Source organism: Lepus europaeus, chromosome 13 (assembly GCF_033115175.1).
Source record: "Lepus europaeus isolate LE1 chromosome 13, mLepTim1.pri, whole genome shotgun sequence".
In the NCBI taxonomy this organism is placed as follows: domain Eukaryota; kingdom Metazoa; phylum Chordata; class Mammalia; order Lagomorpha; family Leporidae; genus Lepus; species Lepus europaeus.
The window spans coordinates 2,050,799-2,069,518 of NC_084839.1; the positions used below are offsets into that span (position 1 = coordinate 2,050,799).

At 51.8% G+C, this 18,720-nt stretch overlaps 1 protein-coding gene across 1 annotated transcript in view; it reads right to left on the bottom strand.

Moving 5' to 3' along the window:
- EIPR1 (EARP complex and GARP complex interacting protein 1) overlaps positions 1–18,720 on the bottom strand; it is a 126,364-nt gene that overhangs the window by 75,218 nt on the left and 32,426 nt on the right. The window contains exon 3 of the mRNA XM_062208902.1: positions 18,212–18,344. Coding sequence (XP_062064886.1) covers positions 18,212–18,344 — 133 coding nt within the window. The remainder of the gene's footprint in view (positions 1–18,211; positions 18,345–18,720) is intronic.

Here is an 18,720-nt window from a genome sequence, read left to right on the forward strand (position 1 = left end):
GGTGGTTTGTTTTCCTCAGGACATTGCTGCACAGGAACCTTCACTTTCCTCACACTTGCACTTGGATTGTATACGGTTTTGGTCTCAGCTTTCTCATTTCTCAGCGACTGAACCAAACACCAGGTAACAAAAACTGCAGATGGCATTTCCCCACCCAGCAGCTCCTGACCTGGTGCCAAAGGACACAGCACAAGTCTGGTATGGCACCCACATCATAGCCTCAGGAGCCTGCAGAACACAGCACATGACCAACATCTACATCCCAGTCTCAGGATCCCATGGGGCATGGCACATGACCGGCACCCACACCTCAGTCTTGGGAGCCCATAGGGCACAGCACATGACTGGCACCCATTTCTCAATCTCTGGGGGGGGGGGGGGAAGACAAGTTATTTAAAGAAATAATGAGGGGCCAGCGCTGTGGTGTAGCAGGTAAAGCCACTGCCTGCAGTGCCGGCATCCCATATGGGCACCAGTTCTAGTCCCGGTTGCTCCACTTCCTATCCAGCTATGGCCTGCGAAAGCAGTAGAAGATGGCCCGAGTCCTTGGGCCCCTGCGCTAATGTGGGAGACCCAGAAGAAGCTTCTGGCTCCTGGCTTCAGTTTGGCACAGCTCCCGCCATTGCGGCCAATTGGGGAGTGAACCAGCGGATGGAAGACCTCTCTCTCTCTGCCCCTCCTTCTCTCTCTGGGTAACTCTGACTTTCAAGTAAAACAAATAAATCTTTAAAAAAAAAAAAAAAAGGAATAATGATTGCAAATGTCCTAAAGTTTGGTCTACACAACCTGAAAAAATCCCAAATAGGATAAGCCCAAAGACTCCCATTTCAAGGCACATCATAATTAGACTTATGAAAACCAAAGACAAAGAGGACCACAAACTGAATGGCAGCAGACTTCTCATCCAAAACTATGTGGACCAGGAGGAAGTGGCATTGCATTTTCCCAATGCTCAGAGAAAAGAACAGTCAAATGTGAATTCTATTTTCAGTGAAAATATTCTTGGGAATGAAGGGGGATAAAGCCACCCCAGAGAAAGGAAAATTAAAAACATTTTCCATTAGCAGTCCTATCCTGGAAGAATAGCTACAAGTTCCCAAGCAGGAAGAAGTGGCAACAGAAGACAGCTTGGGACCTCAGGAAGGAAAGACCAACAGAATGGGCTGATGCTGGAGTCCACATAACAACTGCCTTTGTCTTCTTGAGTGTCTCAGACAGCATTTGATGGTTGTTGAACAATCACACCACCACATCCAGGGGTCAAGGACACAGAAGGAACCAGAGATGGCTGTGTTCAAACCTCAGAGTGGGCAACGGGGGCCTTGTGCAGACGTCAGCACTCCTAGACATGCAGAGCAAATGCTGAGGAGACCAGCCCTTCAGAAACACCAACAAAATACACCAAGCAGAATTTTACCATGCTCAAGTAACCCACAGGAAGGCAAGAAGAGGAACAAAGAGAACAAAAGGAAACATGGAAGCCTTAACTAATCAATGCTTGAACATGAACAATCTATACCAGTTAAAAGACAGGGGTTGACAGGGTGAAAACACACAATTATGTACTGGCTACAAAAAATGCACCTCTAAATATCCATGGGGCTGCCTTCAGAAGGCCAGTACAGGGGGCCAGCGCTGTGGCACAGTCGATTAATCTTCCAGCTGTGGTGCTGGCATCCCATACGGACACCGGTTCTAGTCCCAGCTGCTCCATTTCTGGTCCAGCTCTCTGCTGTGGCCTGGGAAAGCACTAGAAGATGGCCCAAGCATTTGGGCCCCTGCACCCACGTGGAAGACCCAGAAGAAGCTTCTGGCTCTGGGCTCCTGGCTCCAGATCGCCTTAGCTCCAGCCATTATGGCCATTTGGAGAGTGAACCAGTGGATGTAAGACCTTTCTCTCTGTCTGTCCTTCTCATTGTCTGTAATTCTACCTCTCAAATAAATAAATAAATAAAATATTAAAAAAAAAAAAAAAAGGCCGGTACTGTCCAGGACCAGGGTCACTGACCATGATCCCCAAAGCACAGACACTCCTCTTTGTCTTCTATCAACACACTCACCACTGGTGAACAGGTGACAAAAGCAAAGCCGGAGAGGAGCAGGAGCAGACACTTTGTGGGTACAGCTCCAGCTTGCACATGGCAGTGGGAAGGTTTCCTGGGATTCCTCAAAGTGGAGTGCTCTGTGTTCAGGGCAGTGCCCTGGGCACCCTGGGATGACATGGCTCTGCCCTCCCCAGGAACGGTGTCTGCTCTGAAGGACATGTCAACTCAAACCTCTGCAGTATTAGAGAACAGAGGAATGAAAGGCTATCGATGGTCATGAGCCAAGGGCAGAAAACAAGTGCTTCCGGCGTCACTCAAGAGTACACACGGCAAACAGGGGTTTGTGTTTGCCCCTCTAGAGGGTGAAGAACACAAGTGGTCTCCAGAAGAGGAAACAGACACTGGAGATCTTATGAAACTCTTCCTTCTTTAAAAACCTTGGTAGCAAGAGCAGGAACACCAGGAAATGCTTGCAGGCTCTTTAAAAATTTTTATTTACCCATTTTCATTTTATTTGACAGGTGGAGAGACAGCAACAGAGAAACGAAGAGAGACCTTCCAACTGCTGGTTCACTCCCCAAATGCCTACGACATGCAGGGCTGGGCGATGGCAAAGCCAGGAGCCAGGAACTCAATCCAGGTCTCCCGCAAGGGTGGCAAGGACTCAAGTAGTTGAGCCACCCCCTCTGCTTCCCAGGATGTGTATTAGCAGGAAGCTGGATTAGAAGCCAAGGAGCCAGGAATGAATTCCCAGTCCCCCAACATGGGCTGCAGGCAATTTAACCGCTGCTCCAAACACCTTTCCCCAAAGACCTTTAAAAGTCTTGACAATTTAAAAAGAAAAACTTACCTGAACTTCACTATAAGATTGCATTATATTTACCCAGAAAACAAAAATCTTTAGAGTACAATTATAGCTGTATATGACATCTCTTGTTGGCATACAAATAACTTTAAATTATTCATATTAGTTAAACTGGTAAATTTTTTATGCTTCTTTCCTCCCAAAGCATCCTATTTCTTTTTTTCCAAATAAACAGATCAGTCTGATTTTCCATACATTATGAGAAATAATTGTGGGATGGGAATAGATTTTTCTTGGGATCTTGATTCTGAAATGTTATCTGCAAGTCCCTGAGTGAATCCATTTCCCTAAACCTCTATATTCTTGTCTATAAAATGGGACATATGAAGATGGCCATCCTCAATACTTAGAAGAAATATCAAATTAACATAGCTTGAAAACTGTTTTGAGAACTGAAAGGCAACTTGCAAACACAGTTTACTGCTTTTCCCTGTGTGTGTGCATGGGCAGAAGTGTCTTCAGTAGAGATGTCCCCACCATCACAGAGCAGAAGCAAACACAGGAGTTCACTCTCCCACCTCCCGCATCTGTCAACTGGACTGCCCCGTCTAGGATCAGACCCCACACACCGTCAAGGTGTCTGACAGATCAGATCGTAAAGCAAGACTGTTTATAGATTCTTCTTTCTAGAATCAGATAGAAAAGTCATGCTGAAACCCTTCACTCTTAAATTCTTCACCGCATCTCCATCTCACGCAGAAGCCACAGGGCAAATGTGACATGGCCTGGTAACCAAGGGCAACACCCCAAAGTCCCAGGTTAGAGAATGTGGCGAGCTCTGCACCTGGTCAGTGCTCCGAGACTCTGAAGTGAACTCTTTCCACGTTTAGGAAACATAATTAGAGATGAATTACAAATGATTCTTTGTGGTAGGGGTGAGCGCAACCACAAATCCATCCGCGGGTCAAAGAGCTGTGTTCACAGAGCACACGGGAGGCAGCCAGAGTTTTCGTCCAGGCATAACCTGCTGTTCTTTAACAGGAGTTCCTTGCTCTTCCCCGCATACAGTTCCACAAACGTTGAGACCCCTAACCCTGCCTGCTCATCACCTCCATAAAGCACAGGGACAGGCAGGCCACGGAGCGGGCAGAGGCATGGCCTGGAGTGTAAGGCCTAGTGTTAGTCACCAGACACAGGGTCCCCAGGCAGCATCGCCATTGTCCACCAGCCCCTGCAGACGTGTCAAGCTCCTAGGACAGACAGGATAGGCACTGCGAAGTAGCAGGGGCTCCACCGACCATGAATCATCACTGGCCAAATTTCCTGTCTCACCAATGCCACAGACTCATCACAAAGATGCTGAGCTTCATGTTGCTTTCTGGACTTCATACTCAGACCCAAATGGCTCACATCCATTTTAAAATTGCAGCCATCATTCTAAGCCAAGAGTGACTCATTTACTCACAAATGCATTTTCAGGTATAATAACACAACGTTTTCTTTTAAAACAACCCACACAGAACAAAGCATGGTTCCTTGTCCTCTCCAGAACACTGCATGCAAACCTGACACCACTACTTCGGACTAACTGTAATGTGTAAGCCTGACTCACAGCGTCCCTAGGGGTGACGGCGGCTGCCTGTGGGCAAGGGAGCAAGGTGGTGGGACCTTCTGTGTTTCCTGCATGGTCCCTGGTACACTCTGAATCTTTAAGCAGGTAGATGATCCCCTTCATATATATATATACACACACACTCACATACACACATATACATATATATAAAAAACAAAAATAAACCTAGAATCATGACCCTCAAGCACTCTTCCAACCTGCATGCAAGAAGAGTTCCCTCCACGTGCATCTGGAGGCTGAGCAATCTGTAGGACAAACAGCGGTGGGCAGTGGCACGACAGCCACATTGCCACTGGGATGCCTACATCTCGTATCGGAGTGCCTGGGCTCCCGTCCTGGCTCCACTTCCAATTCCAGACTCCTGCTAACGCACATCTAAGCAGGTAGCACGTGATGGCTCAAATGCATGGGTGCCTACCACTAACATGGGACATAGTTCCAGGCTCCTGGCTTTGGCCAGACCCATGTGGGTATCTGAGGAGCGAACCATTGGATGGAAGAACCCTCTTTCTGTCTTCCTAATAAGTTAAATAAATCAGAATGAACAGGACCATATTCTCGAGCACAATTTACGACCTGTTCATGCACTCAATGGGCGCTTATCATACTGTAGGACTTGAGCTAGGCACTGGGCACACAGCAGCGCCCTCAGCAGTCTGGACCCAGCCGGGCTCCCAGGAGAAGGCCCCAGGAACCCTGACACTGCACTCCGTGGGGATTTCAGCTAACTCTTTGGCACCGTGGGCTGCGAGAGTGCTCAATGGTAACACTCTTGGTTGCCTAGGTTGTTGTGGGACATGGGCACCTTGCACCTAACCAGGGCTTGGCCAAACCAAGGAATGTTTGGCACCTAAGCTTCAGGTGCCAAAGTTAGGGCACTGTGACAAAGAAATGGGAAGTCTGAACAGGTCACACTACACTGAAAATCCACCTTACTGACGGGAAGGAACTATGCCTGTGTGCATGTTAGGGATGGGGATCCTATGTCTTATCTGACAATCCTACCCCTCCGATGGACACTTCCCACTGCCTGGGAGAGGTTCATCAGAGATGAGGATCAGCCCAGGGGAGACCCAGCCACCAGAGGGCTGGTGAGCACCTGCGGATCCAGAGCTCCACTGGAGATACAGCTGGTGTGAGGCTCCCCTCATTTCATGGGGCACCCCAAGGTGGTCTTTCCTCACACGTAGTCTCAGGCAAAGGGAAGGGGCACTGAGAGCATTAGACATGGTGAGGATGGGACAGGACAGGACCTGGATCCTGGAAGGTAGAACTGAGTCAAAGGCAGAGGCCTGGAGGAAGAGCGTCTGAGGTCTGGATGCTGGGGTGAGAATGACAAAAGCCCACGGAGGTGTTCAGGCTGCAAGGGGATGCTGTGGGCGGGAGGGGCAGCAGCAGCACTTCACCCGGCAGGCCAATCCCTCCCACAGCTATAACCTGAAAGCCCGCCAGTTGCTCAAGGCCATAGAAGACAAAAGTCTCCATCTGGCCAAACAGAGGCTCCCTGTAGCACGGAGGCCGGGCTTGCTAGTGAGCGAGAAGATTGGGATTGGTGTTTGGGAAAAGCAGTTGAGGGACAAAGGCCCAAGTTGGGGCCTGGGCAGATGAGAAAGGAGAAAATGGGCTCCTGGTAGGGTGGGGTGGAAGCCAAGAGGGGCTCACTGTTTGCGCCCAGCCCTCAGCTGGGGTCTCTGTGAGCAGGGAGGCCCAGGGCCACCCCCACAGAGCAGGCCTGCGGCCTCCAAGCAGGACTTGGAAGCCAGCAGCCCCAGCCGTATTTCACTCCGACGGCAGCCTGTCAGCTCCTCGCGGCTGCCATTACCCGAGGCTGCAGCACAGCCGTGATCTACGGCTCGCTGACACTTCACTGTCCTCTGCATAGAACCGTTCCGGCCCCAGCCCGGGCGCGAGGCTGCTTCCCACAGGAGCCTGTGCAGCCTCATTCGTCAGCCCTCGCCATGTCCTTGCGCGCTCCTCTCCACCACGGCGCACATTAATCCTTTCCAAGGCCTCCCTGAGATCGCACCGGGTATTGGGAAGGACTTTCCGGTTCTCAGTCATTTTCACAGTCCTTGATTCTTTGTTCAAAGACCATTTCTACACAGTCAGATGACCGGCGCATCACAGGCTGGGGCACAGGCAGAGGAGCAGGGCCAGGCCAGGGAACTCACTGCTGCCGGGGGCCTCGCTGATGACCCTGGATGGCTGTCCTTCCATGACCCCCTGGGCTCTGCTGTGTGGTTCTGACAGCCTTCAAATCGCACTCCCTCCTACACTGTCAGCTCTCTCACTGTACTAGCTACAGACAGCCTCTGACCTAGGCCTGCTGTGCCCCCCGTGGCCTCACATGGTGACCACTAGCTTACCCTCCAGACCAGCTACACATGTGGCCAGTCACCCCTGGCAAAGTCACCGCCTCCAATGCTGTAGATTTACTAGACAGACCCTGAGTCTCCCCCTCACAGTCCAAATGCACAGATTTCAAGAGCAGAGTCCAGTTCCACATGTCAGCTGCTTTCAACTGTTACCAACTGCTTCCACCTTCATGGGTGTTTTACAAGGAAGCTTCCAAAATTCTTTTCATTCCCCCAGAAGGGCACTGTGGAGGTAATACAAAGCAGGCTGCAGAACAGAAGCCGGGGGGGCGGCTGCTGTGAGCAGTGGTTAAGTCGCTGCTCGGGACGCCCACATCCCGATTCAGAGCACTGGGGAGTCCTGGCTGCTCCACTTCCGATCCAGCTCCCTGCTAATGTGCTAATGTGGCAGATGACGGCCCAAGTACTCGCACCTCTGCCACTCACCTGGGAGATGGGGATAGAGTTCCTGGTTTTGGTCTGGCGCAGCAGCAGCTGTGGCAAGCATTTGGGGGGTTGAAGGAGTAGATGGAAGATCTTTCTCTCCCAGCCACCCCCGTCTGTCATTCTGCCTTTCAAATAAATAAATAAATAGATCCTTAGGGAAAACCAGACATCAGTGAGCCAGGCTCCTTCCCCCCGCCCCAGTGCCCTCCCTGGGCCACACCACCTGCCTCTTGCCGGCTCCAAACACAAGTCCCGACAGTGAAAACTCAACATGCCCCAGTGAAGGGCTCCTGGCCTCCTGATGTCACCTCTAGTCAGAAACACAGGACACGTGTGTGCAAGCCAAGGGCCTATGTGGCCTCCACATGAGCTGGGCCACACAGCCCCAGGGACACTGGAGGCGATGACAGGCAGGGATGCCACGTCTGGAGTGAGGACCGAATGGAAGCAGAGGCCCCTCCTCAAAGCTTCATGTCCATAAAGGACTCTAAGAACCCATGGCTGCCGTGGGCTTTAGTGTGCCCCCCAGCTGCACCCACTGGAGTAGCTCAGAAGGTGGCAGTGCCTGGAGAAGTGCTGAGGTGAAATGGGCCATGTTGTGGCGTCCTCAGAAGACATCAGGACACAGACATGTGCAGAGGCACGACCCTCTGAGGACTCAGCGACATGAGCAGGGGCAGCAGGCACCTGCTCAAGCCACGGACAAGGAAATTGCTGCAGTGTCAGAGGCCACCTCCCAAGGCCATGGTGGGCAACACCGGGCAGCCAGCAAGTCTTCAGGCCTGGGAGGAGCAAGGCCGGCAACACGTCTGCAGGAGAGGGAGGGAAGTGGCAGCGTGTTGTTTACAGGCTTACTGGAAAAATTAAACTCAAATTAGGCTTCATCTAAGCACCCCCTTGTGCACGGCAACCTGGAGGAGGGCCCATAAACGCGGTGCCCTGACGAACGACAGGAGAGGAGCGTGAGGAGGTGCAGGGTGCTCTGGGGAGCGGGCCTTACTCAACATCTTCATTAGTGATCTGCAAGGAGCAGTAAACAGCGCATTAATTAAACGTCCAGATGATACTAAGCGTGGAGGTGCTGCTGAAAGTCAACGAGGACGGAGAAACGACGCCACTGGGAGTGAAGCAACAATGCAGGATGCAAGCTCAGGAAAAGAGCGAATTGAAACGCCGGCCCCGCAGTCTGGACCGGCACCTCCCTTCGACACGACGGCCCTCCGACACGAAAGCCATATGAGAACACTGCAGATGCTTTTCTGTGTAACTCCCTCCCTTCAAAGCCCTGATCGCCACTGACAGATGCAGCAATGCTCACAGGAGACCCTGGCGGTGAGAACGCCCTGCCTGCTCTTCAAAACCCAGAAGTCAGAACACCTGGTCCTCAGCCCGCAACCCTGACTCAGCAAGGCACCTGTGTGCACAAACGCCTCTGAGTCCACCTGCCACTTGCCCAGGCCAGCCTGCAAAGACAGGAAGCATGGTCCCAGTTGCTGACAGACAGCCATGAGGCTCTGGGCCTTGAGGGGACCAGGGAACCCTGACATGTGCCCAAGACATGAAGGAATTAGGACACCTGTGACTGGTTGAAGCACAAAACATTTGAGTCTACAATTAGTTACATGTCTAAAGAGCTAAAAGAAATATGTTTAAGATCACTGAGCTCACGGCCTCTGCACATTGCCTCAGGTGCCACTCAGAAGTGATTTCACCTCCATCCTCCATCCTAGCAGACAAGAAGTAACAGCAGGAAGGCAGCATCTCTCTGACAAGGCACATCTGTACAATTCTTGCCCAGCAGTGACACTCCTGGAGGGCCGGAGCTCGGAGCCAGCTGCACACTTCTAAGGGTATAGTTGGACCAACAGGCTGTCACATGAAAAATGCCCATCAGGACAGCAAGTGGGGACTGTCCCTGGCTCTTCCTCGCTGTCATCACGTTTCCTTGTGTGTAAGACAAGGGTGATGAGAAGCAGGAGGTGATCTGCCCAGGTGCCCACTTACCAGCAGAGGAGCTGGGGGCTGGCCCTGTGGGGCAGCGGGTTAAGCCACCACTTGCAATGCTCGTACTCCATATCAGAGTGCAGGTCTGAGTCCCAGTTGCTGTGCTGCTTACAATCCAGCTTCCTGCTAAAGTACCTGGCATGGCAGCAGCAGAAGGACCCACATGGGAGATCCAGATGGACTTCCTGGCTTTGGCCTAGCCCAGACCTGGCTATTGTGCCACTGGGAGGTGAACCAGTGGATGGAGCATGTCTCTCTCTGTCTATTGCTCTTCCTTTCAAATAAACAAGTCTGTTTTTTTTTTAAAAAAAAAAAAAAAAGAGGAGGAGAAGGAGACGACTCTGATGTCTGCTTGGCACTCTCTAAGCCACGAAAACAGTTCAGCCACCACATGCAGGTTGCGCCCTGTGCATTCTTCCTCCTCCAGATGACGGTATGCATTGCCGCTGGGGCCCCCTGCTTCCTCTGCACTTGATGTGTGGAGGTGGGAGTGCCTTTACTTCTCTGCTAAGCTACATCCTGTTTATCACTAACAAAACAATTAATTAGAACAGGCGGCAATGAAACTCACGGTTTATAGCACATAGTATTTAGCAAACCCATGCCCTAAAGCAACAATCATTGAGCTGCACACGTAAGTTGTTCCACAAAAGAAATCTGGGTGGAATGGTATTGTACGTGGTTTCCAACACTCACCACACAAAGTGACCCCAATGAATATTTCCATATGAATCCAAAACCAAAAAGGACCAAAAGCAGTGCACCTGATGATGCTCACATGATGGACCGTTTCAACCCCCAAAGTGAAATCGTCTCCAGTGGACAACTCAGTCAGCTCACAGCCACTCCAGAAAACACAGGTCATTCAGTGCCCATCAGTCAAGACCACAAATATGTTTTGTGTTTTTTTTTTTTTTATAAAGATCCATCTATTATTTATTTGAAAGGCAGAGTCACATAGAAACAGAGAGAAAAATCGATTTTCCACCCACTGGTTCATTCCCCAAATGACAGCAACAGCCAGGGCTGGGCCAGCCCAAAGTCAGGAGCCTGGAACTCCACCCAGGTCTCCCACATGCATGCAGGAGCACAAGGACATGGGCCATCTTCCACTGCTTTCCCAGGTGCATTAGCAGGGAGCTGGATCAGAAGCACAGCAGCTGGGACTTGCCGTGCCACAGTGCCAGCCCTACCAATTCTCCTGTTGATGGACATCGAGGGTGTGTACTAGTTGAGGCCGGCACGGACAAATCTGCTGTGAACTTCCTTAGTTTGGTTGTTGCGCCTATTCCAGTGCCACAACTTGCGGGCCACAGGACATGTGCATGCTTAGCTGTAGTAAGCACTGCTGAGCCTCAGGGCCCAGTGCAGAGAGGACCTCTGAAGGACCAGCCACGGACACAGTCAGACCACGGGGGCCGTCACTGACTCTGACACTGATAGCAACCACAGCCACACGGGGCAGCAGCAACACGGGGTGGGCAGAGGCAAGCACTCACCCCAGGCACAACAGTATGAATAGACACATGCAGATCCATGACAGGGTGAGTAAAGCCTTCTGTGTACACACAGATGACACTGTGGTCACAGCAGAGCCACACACAGGCTGGTGTGAACAGACACATCACACACACAAATATAAACATGATGGCCAGCACTGCGGCTCACTTGGCTAATCCTCCGCCTGCGGCGCCAGCACCCTGGGTTCTAGTCCCGGTTAGGGTGCTGGATTCTGTCCCGGTTGCTCCTCTTCCAGTCCAGCTCTCTTCTGTGGCCAAGGAGTGCAGAGGAGGATGGCCCAGATCCTTGGGCCCTGCACCCGCATGGGAGACCAGGAGGAAGCACCTGGCTCCTGGCTTCGGATTGGCGCAGCATGCTGGCCGCAACGTGCCGGCTGTGGCGGCTACTTGGGGGGTGAACCAAGGGAAAAAGGAAGACCTTTCTCTCTAACTCTGCCTGTCAAAAAAATAAATAAATAAAATAAAATAAACATGACACTGGGCACAGCAGGGCCACATACAGGCTGGTGTGAGCAGAGACAGATCTGCATGTGCAAACACACACACAAACACACACACACACACACATCCACCCCATGTGAGCCCACACATATACATCAGGATCATCTACGCAAACAGCACAGTATAATTCAGAAAAATAAAAAAGAAACTTAAGTAGCAAAGTTTTTAGTTTTTTAAAGTTCAACTTCAACATATGTTTTTTTCTCAATGAAGTCTAAACAAAGCTTATATAAGAACAAGAATCTGAACACAGGAGCTACACAGAGGTTTAAGGCCTGTTGGAAGTTGGGGCTGGCATTGTGGTGGTAAGCCACCATCTGAGATGCCAGCATCCTATACAGAGGATGGGTCCTGGCTGTTCCGCTTCCCATCCAGCATCCAGATCCCTCCTAGTGTACCTGGGAAAGCAGCGGAAGATGACCCAAGTACTTGGGTCCCTGCCACACAGAGACATGGATGCAACTCCAGGCTTCTGGATTCTGCCTGCCCAGCCCTGGGCATTGCAACATTTGTGGAATAAACCAATGGATGGATGATCTCTCTCTTTCTCTCTCTCTCTCTGTCTTTCTCTCTCTCTCTCTCTGTCACTCTGCCTTTCAAATAAAATAAATAAATTTCTTTAAAAATAAATTTTTAAAAAAGTCTACCAGAAGGACATTTTGAGGTGGAAACAGGTTGCAGAGGCATCTGGCAGCCAAGACAGAAACCAGGGGGAGGTGTGGATGGCACGTGGGTTAACTCCTCAGTGACCGGGCTTCCTCTAGGTGGCAACAACATGGTCTCCAGGCCACACAAGGAACCCAGAGTGCACAGTGTCTTACCTTCATTTGCAGTGCACAGAAGCTCCGGCCTGTCACCTGCTGCCATCGCCCACCCTCCCAGGCCTGACCAGCAACTTGCTCCCCGTGTTGGTGGCTATCAAGACCAGTCCAGAGTCTTCCCTGCTGCTACAACATTGTGGAAGCAGCTTCTCCAAGGGCACATCCCTCGCTCTGGTCCCATTTCTTATAAAATGATCAGAAAGAAAGGCTAAAATTCTTTACCTTCATCCCCATGGAGAAGGGTTGACTGCATATACAACACTCACCTGACTCCAGAACCCACCTGTCAATCACCACAGGTAATGGCTAAGGAAAGACCAATCACAGCTACAAATCCTGTCAATAATCTGGGACAGTTCGTGCCCATCACCTGCCCCTCACATCAAGAGATTTAAGCCAGAAGGAACGGGTGTGGAGTCTGAGCTCAGAGTCTGAACTTCCAGCTGTTTTAACCCACTGCAAATTTCCTATCATTTGTAAGGCAGTGTGACGAGAACATCGCTCTGCTCTGCGAGACCTTCGCCTGCGAGTAGCAGACGCTTAAGAAGTTATGAGGGGAAGCTGGTACAGACGTCTCTCGACTTACAACAGGGTTAGTCCTGATAAAGCCGTGAGGATGACAGCACTGTGGGCCAGAGATGCACTTAGCACAGGTGGCCTCTGAACACCACAGCCAGCAGCTCGGTGCACTGTGGAGCACTGACTCTTCCCCCTCATGGCTGCACGGCTCTGCTGCCAGCACACTGCCCATTGCCAGCCCAGATCAGAACTCCAATCCCAAGGGAGAGTGTCTGCAGAATGCATATGGCTTTTAAAAAAAAAAAAAAAAAGATTTTATTTATTTGAAAAACAGAGTTACAGAGATAGGTAGAGACGGAGAGAGGGCTTCCATCCACTGGTTCACTCCCCAGATGTCCGCAACCGCCGAAGCTGCGCCGATCCAAAGCCAGGAGCCAGGAGCTTCTTCCAGGTCTCCCATGTGGGTGCAGGGGCCTAAGGACTTGGGCCATCTTCTACTGCTATCCCAGGCTATAGCAGAGAGCTGGATCAGAAGAGGAGCAGCCGGAACTAGAACTGGCACCCATATGGGATGCCGGTGCTTCAGGCCAGAGCTTTAACCCACTGCACCACAGCGCCAGCCCCTGCATATGGCTTTTGTACCATCACTGAGTCAAAAACCCTTAGGGTGAACCACTGTAGGTGGGGGCCGTCTGTTGTCTTTATTTACTGTCTGTCCTATGACAAACAAAACAGGGAAGGGAGGTTTTCCTCACTTGCATTTAAAAAGCCAAGGTGTAAGTTCGTCAAGTACTCCACATTTATTTGTGTGTGTGCGTGTGCGTGTGTGCATGTGTGTGTGTAAGAGTTCCATTATACGGCACACTTCCACTGATCTGGAGCAGTTCCGTGTATAGTAATAAGTGCATATGACTGAAAAGTTACTGTCTATGACAAATATCAATTCCTAGATTCCTGAAGAAGCGCAGGCTCTCACTGGACACTCTACTCAGAGACTCTCCTCTTGTGGCCCCTGCCTCCTTGTGTGGCCCCTTCTCCTTCTTTCAAAGGCACACAGGAGAAGGATGCACAGCAAATAACAGAGAGGCCCACTCCTTGCAGGCAGGAGGCATGCTGGGGAAGGGCCCTGGAGACGGCCCCTGCCCTCCTCTACCTCTGTGGTCCTCCCTGCACCTGCTGACCACCCCCACTTCCCCAGGAATATTTCTGAGACGTGTCCCAGAGACAGATACTCAGTCCTGCTGCCCAAAAGATGATGAGACACCCTGACATAGAAAGAAGGAAGTGGCTGCAAAGAGCATGCTCAAGGGATGCCAAAGACAGCAAGCAACAGGAACCCTCTATAAACCACACGCTAACAAGCGTACATAACAGAGAGATTGGGGAAACATGTAAGCAAGCTCTGACCAGCCCAGGCTGCAAAGGGTGAAGACCACAGCAGAGGAAAAGCACCCTGCTCTCTACACAAAGGTCAGCTGAACGGAGACGGCGGCAAGTGCAGCTGCTCAGATGGATCCAGCAGGAGGCCTGAGCATGCACAGGCAACCCCGGTGTGAAAGCAGAGCCTGAGTGTCAGTTTGCAAACTCACACTCTGTCTCCCCAGCAGGCCTCATTCTGCACTGGTTCTGAACAGCCAGCATGGACCTGTAGCTGCAGGCTGTCCAGGAGGCCATGTGACTGCTGCTGCAGATTGCCTGATGAAGATGAAGGACGATGACAACTTCACAGGGCGCAGCGCCAAGATGGAGCGTGAGGCAGGCGGCTGTGTTGCTCCTGGCTGGTGAGAGCAGGAAGAAAGGAATCCAGGCATATCACCCTGAAAATGCCCTGCAGGCTGCACAGAGCACTCCCAGTCCAACACATGCAGGCACAGCGCTGCTGGACTTGAGACACAAATGCTGCGACAGGTGACAGAGGATGACACCTGACAAAGGGGCTATGCTGCCTTCCAGGACTGGTGGAAAGCAGTGGTTGCTAGAAGCCCGACTCAGAATTAAGTGGTTTAGGATTACTGGAAGGAAGCAATCAACTTTAGCCTGGAGACAACCAGGAAAGATTAAACAAGCAGGGGGCTGACACTGTGGTTTAGTGGGCCCACAGCACCACTATCCCAAATGGGCACAGGTTTGAGGCCCGGCTGCTCCACTTCCAATCCAGCTCCCTGCTAATGCTCCTGGGACAGCAGTGGAAGATGGCCCAAGTAATTGGGCCCCTGCACCCCGCAGGAGACCAAGAAGTTTCTGGCTCCTGGCTTCGGACAGGTCCTATTCTGCCATCAAAGCCATTTAGGGAATGAACCAGCGGATGGAAGACCTCTCTCCCTCTCTCTCTCTTTCTCTCTATAACTCTGCCTTTCAAACAAATAAATACATCTTTAAAAAGAAGAAGAAAATTACACAGGCTGGGTAAAGGCATTCATTCGCTATCACTGCTACTCATTCACGCGAGACGTAGCAGCTTCAATGAGCACCCACCCACAGCCTCCAGGAGCTGTGCACAGCACCCAGGAGACAGCGGCAAGACAGAGGACACAGTCCTATCACTGCCAGGAGCTGACTCCTGGCCACAGTCAGTGAGCCCAGGAAAAGGCCATGAGTCCAGATGTGAATGCAGCCCTGCTGACGTGCGGATGGTGGCCTGAGACCCCAGGCAGCACGTCACCCTGGACACCGGGGAGAAGCAGACGTGCTGTTGGCAGCAGCTATACCTGGTATTTTCGAAAAGCCACAAAAGCTGTGCAAGCAGGAGTTGCTCTAACAGAGCCTTGCATGTGTGAGCAGCTCTGGGTCCCAGCAGCCAGAGGAGGCTGAAGGTCTCTGAGGGGCTCCTGGAAAAGCCTGGACAGCCTACCAATGAGGCACAGAAAGAAGCGTGGGGTGGCAGGATGCTAAGCAAGACTGACCCCTGCAGTGTGTGGAGGCAGAGCTAGTCCAGAGTGAAAGGGGTTACAGGCTTGGGGGTCTCCCCAGAGAGTGCAGGGGGCCAGCGTGAGCAGAGGTAGCAGGGCCAAGAGCTCTGAAATCACATTTGGCAACTCAGAATTCTCCAGGGATAGAGGTGTGAAAATTAAGAGGCAGAGGGCAGGAGAATGTGCCAGGGAAGAGGTCAAGCGCTGGCCACACCATCATGCTGATGCTCCCGGAAGATCAAAGGTCAGAGCACGAAGTCACAGGAAGACCACAGGAGCCTCGTAGGCCCTCAGGGAAACCACACAGCACAGGGTGCAGCGGTGTGGATGAAGGAAGAGGGTGGGGAGTAGAGGGCCGCTCCCTCTACAGCCCAGCAGGAGGCCAAGATACAGAAGGGACTGACTCACAAAGATCTACAAGATGCAGGAGAAACCTTTGTCAGCAGAGACACGGTCAGCTGGGATCCACAGGGACAGAGACTGGGTTCCCACTGGCAGGACACAAGCTACAGGCAAAGTCCATGTGTACACAGCTCCCCTGCACAAGGACAGGATGACTCTGGGGAAAGGACAAGTCCTGGGGGCCCCAGCTCTGAGTGCCACCCAGGATCTCCAATAGGACGCACCCAGCTGGCACTCAGAACCATGAAAGGCCACAGCTTCTAGATTCCTACTATTCACCTTTCTGAACAGAATCACCACAGCTGCTATCCTAGCCGGCTCTGGATGTTGGCCGCCTGGGGGCAGATAATGCGCCCAGTGCCCAAGGTCAACAGGCAGCATCTGGCTGCAGCCAGAGCCCACACTGCACAGGGGGCTCTGTGATGAGTGCAGCGTGGAGCTGAGGCTCCTGGCTGAGGCTCTTGGAGGGACAGACTCGGAGCTCCGTGACTGCTTTCTTTTGGTGCCAGCAGCCCCAGCGACCTGCTTCTGACCCATGGAATGCAGTCAGGTGACGTGCTGCATGGCATGACAAAGGAGAGAGCATTTTGGAGGAGAAATTAAGATCAGCTGACTTTGAGTTCATCAGAAGGGAGAACCAAAGGTTGCTATTTTTCATAGGTAGAAACTTCTGGTTCTTTCCAAGGCTGTACCCTCCTTTAAAAGATGGGGTGAGGGCCCTGACTTGGACAAGAGAAGGCCGAAGTGAGAGCTCCAGGTGGGTGAGGCAGCGATGGAACAGCAGCAACAGGCACAGGCAGCCTCACGTGCACTGGCATGGAACACAGGGAAAATCCTCAAAACCAAACGCCAGGAGTGGGATGGGGGGGCACACTTAGGTGCTATCAAGTAAGGTTTATCCTTAGTGGCTCAGCCAAGTGGCTGCACTGACGCACGAATGCAGAGGATGATGTGGTAGAGCCACCCCATGGCCACGGTCTGAGGACAGTAACTGACGTCCTCAGCAGTAAGGAGTGAAGAAGAAAGGAGCAGCCGGGCCCAGAGAAGCCCAAAGAGGAGGGACAAGGCTGGGAGTGCACTGGGTGGCTCTTCTCAGTGGACAGAGGAAGACTGCTTTGTGCTGGGGCCAGTGCTGTGGCAGAGAAGGCTAAGCTCCAGCTGTAGCTCCGGCTTCCCATATGGGCACTGAGTCCCGCCTGCTCCACTTCCAATCCAGCTCCCTGCTAATGCACCTGGGGAAGCAGCAAAGCGTGGCCCAAGTGCCTGGGTCTCTGCACCACATGGGAGACCCAAAAGAAGCTCCTGGCTCCTGGCTTTGGCCTGGCCCAGCCCCAGCCGTTTAGGCCATATAGGGAGTGAACCAGCGGACAAAAGATTTCTCTCTCTCTCTCTCTCTGTATCTCTGCCTTTAAAAAAAAGAAAGAAAGAACACTTTGTCCTGAGGAAGAGGACTGCGATGCGAGTGACAGCAGGGGGAGAACAGCCGCACTCACAGAAACAGGCGCCTACGCATTGGTTCTGCAACTCGGGGATCCAGCAACCACTGAGGCAATCAACGTGACCTCACACAGGAGCACTTTCAAGGACAGGTCTGAAAGGGAAGACGAGGTAGAACGCGTTATACACAACCGTCAAGAGGAATGTTCTCGCGAGCTGAACAAACGAAGGAAGCGTTAAGAACGTGAGACGTTTTCCCCAGAGCCAGAATTTGGAAAGGAGGTTCTCACAGCGACACTGCAGGAGAATTAAGGAAGAGGTAGGCTTGGTCGAGTGCCTCAGGCATTTGGACTAATCCAAAGGTGCCAGACACAGAACAGCTAAACCACAGGTGAGAAGCAGCTACTCAGGTACATGACACCCACCTGCACATACATGTGACACAGGTGTTAGCAGACTGGGAGCAGTCACATTCTCCCCTTACACACACACACAGCCACATTCTTCCCTTACACACACACGTGGATGCAATGAGAAAGGCAAATCCTCACCGTTCTCCTGAGTGAGGTGGCTGGCTTGTCAGGTTACCTGTGACTTCCTTTGGAGAACCTCAGCATGGCACTGCCTTGACCCTAGAAGTCAAAGTTCCTGGGCCAGCTACGCTCCAACTTCAAACCTTGCACTCTTAGGATTACAATACGTTCTGCAAATATCTACTCACAACAGCACAGAGCCTTCACTGTGATCACTTAACGACACGCGGACCCCTCCGCGGCGCCTCTGGCTGGGGCGCGCGCAAGTCTGAGAAACTTACTTTTGCTGTAGCAGGTCGCCAGCACTCCTTTGTCTGCGGGGCTGGCACTGATGTGCCAGATTTCGCCCACTTGGTGGAGGAGGACGTTTTTATTTATAATATTATTTTCATCGTCAAAATCTATGATGTGGATCTACAAATGCGAGAGAAGGGCACGTCAGGATTTCCGACACTGTCCTCAGCACCTTAATTAAACGTCAAGATTACAAAGAATAATCAAACACATGTTTTATGACAGATACAGCTTTAATTAACTGTTATCCTTACTATACCAATGGCGTACACGTCTGACTGTACTTCTTACTGCTCCCCATTCCAAAGACAACGTGTGAAACCCCGGTGGAGCACTGTTAAGGCCGCAAACTGCATAGTGCTGCTCTCGGGTCACGACCATGCTAAAGAAATGATACTCCCAAAGCTCTGTCCCCGAGCGGCTCTGGGGTTAGGCCATTGCTGGTATCAGTTGGTCCAGGGTTCTCCAAATCAGCAGGAACCTCTCAGAGCTGCTG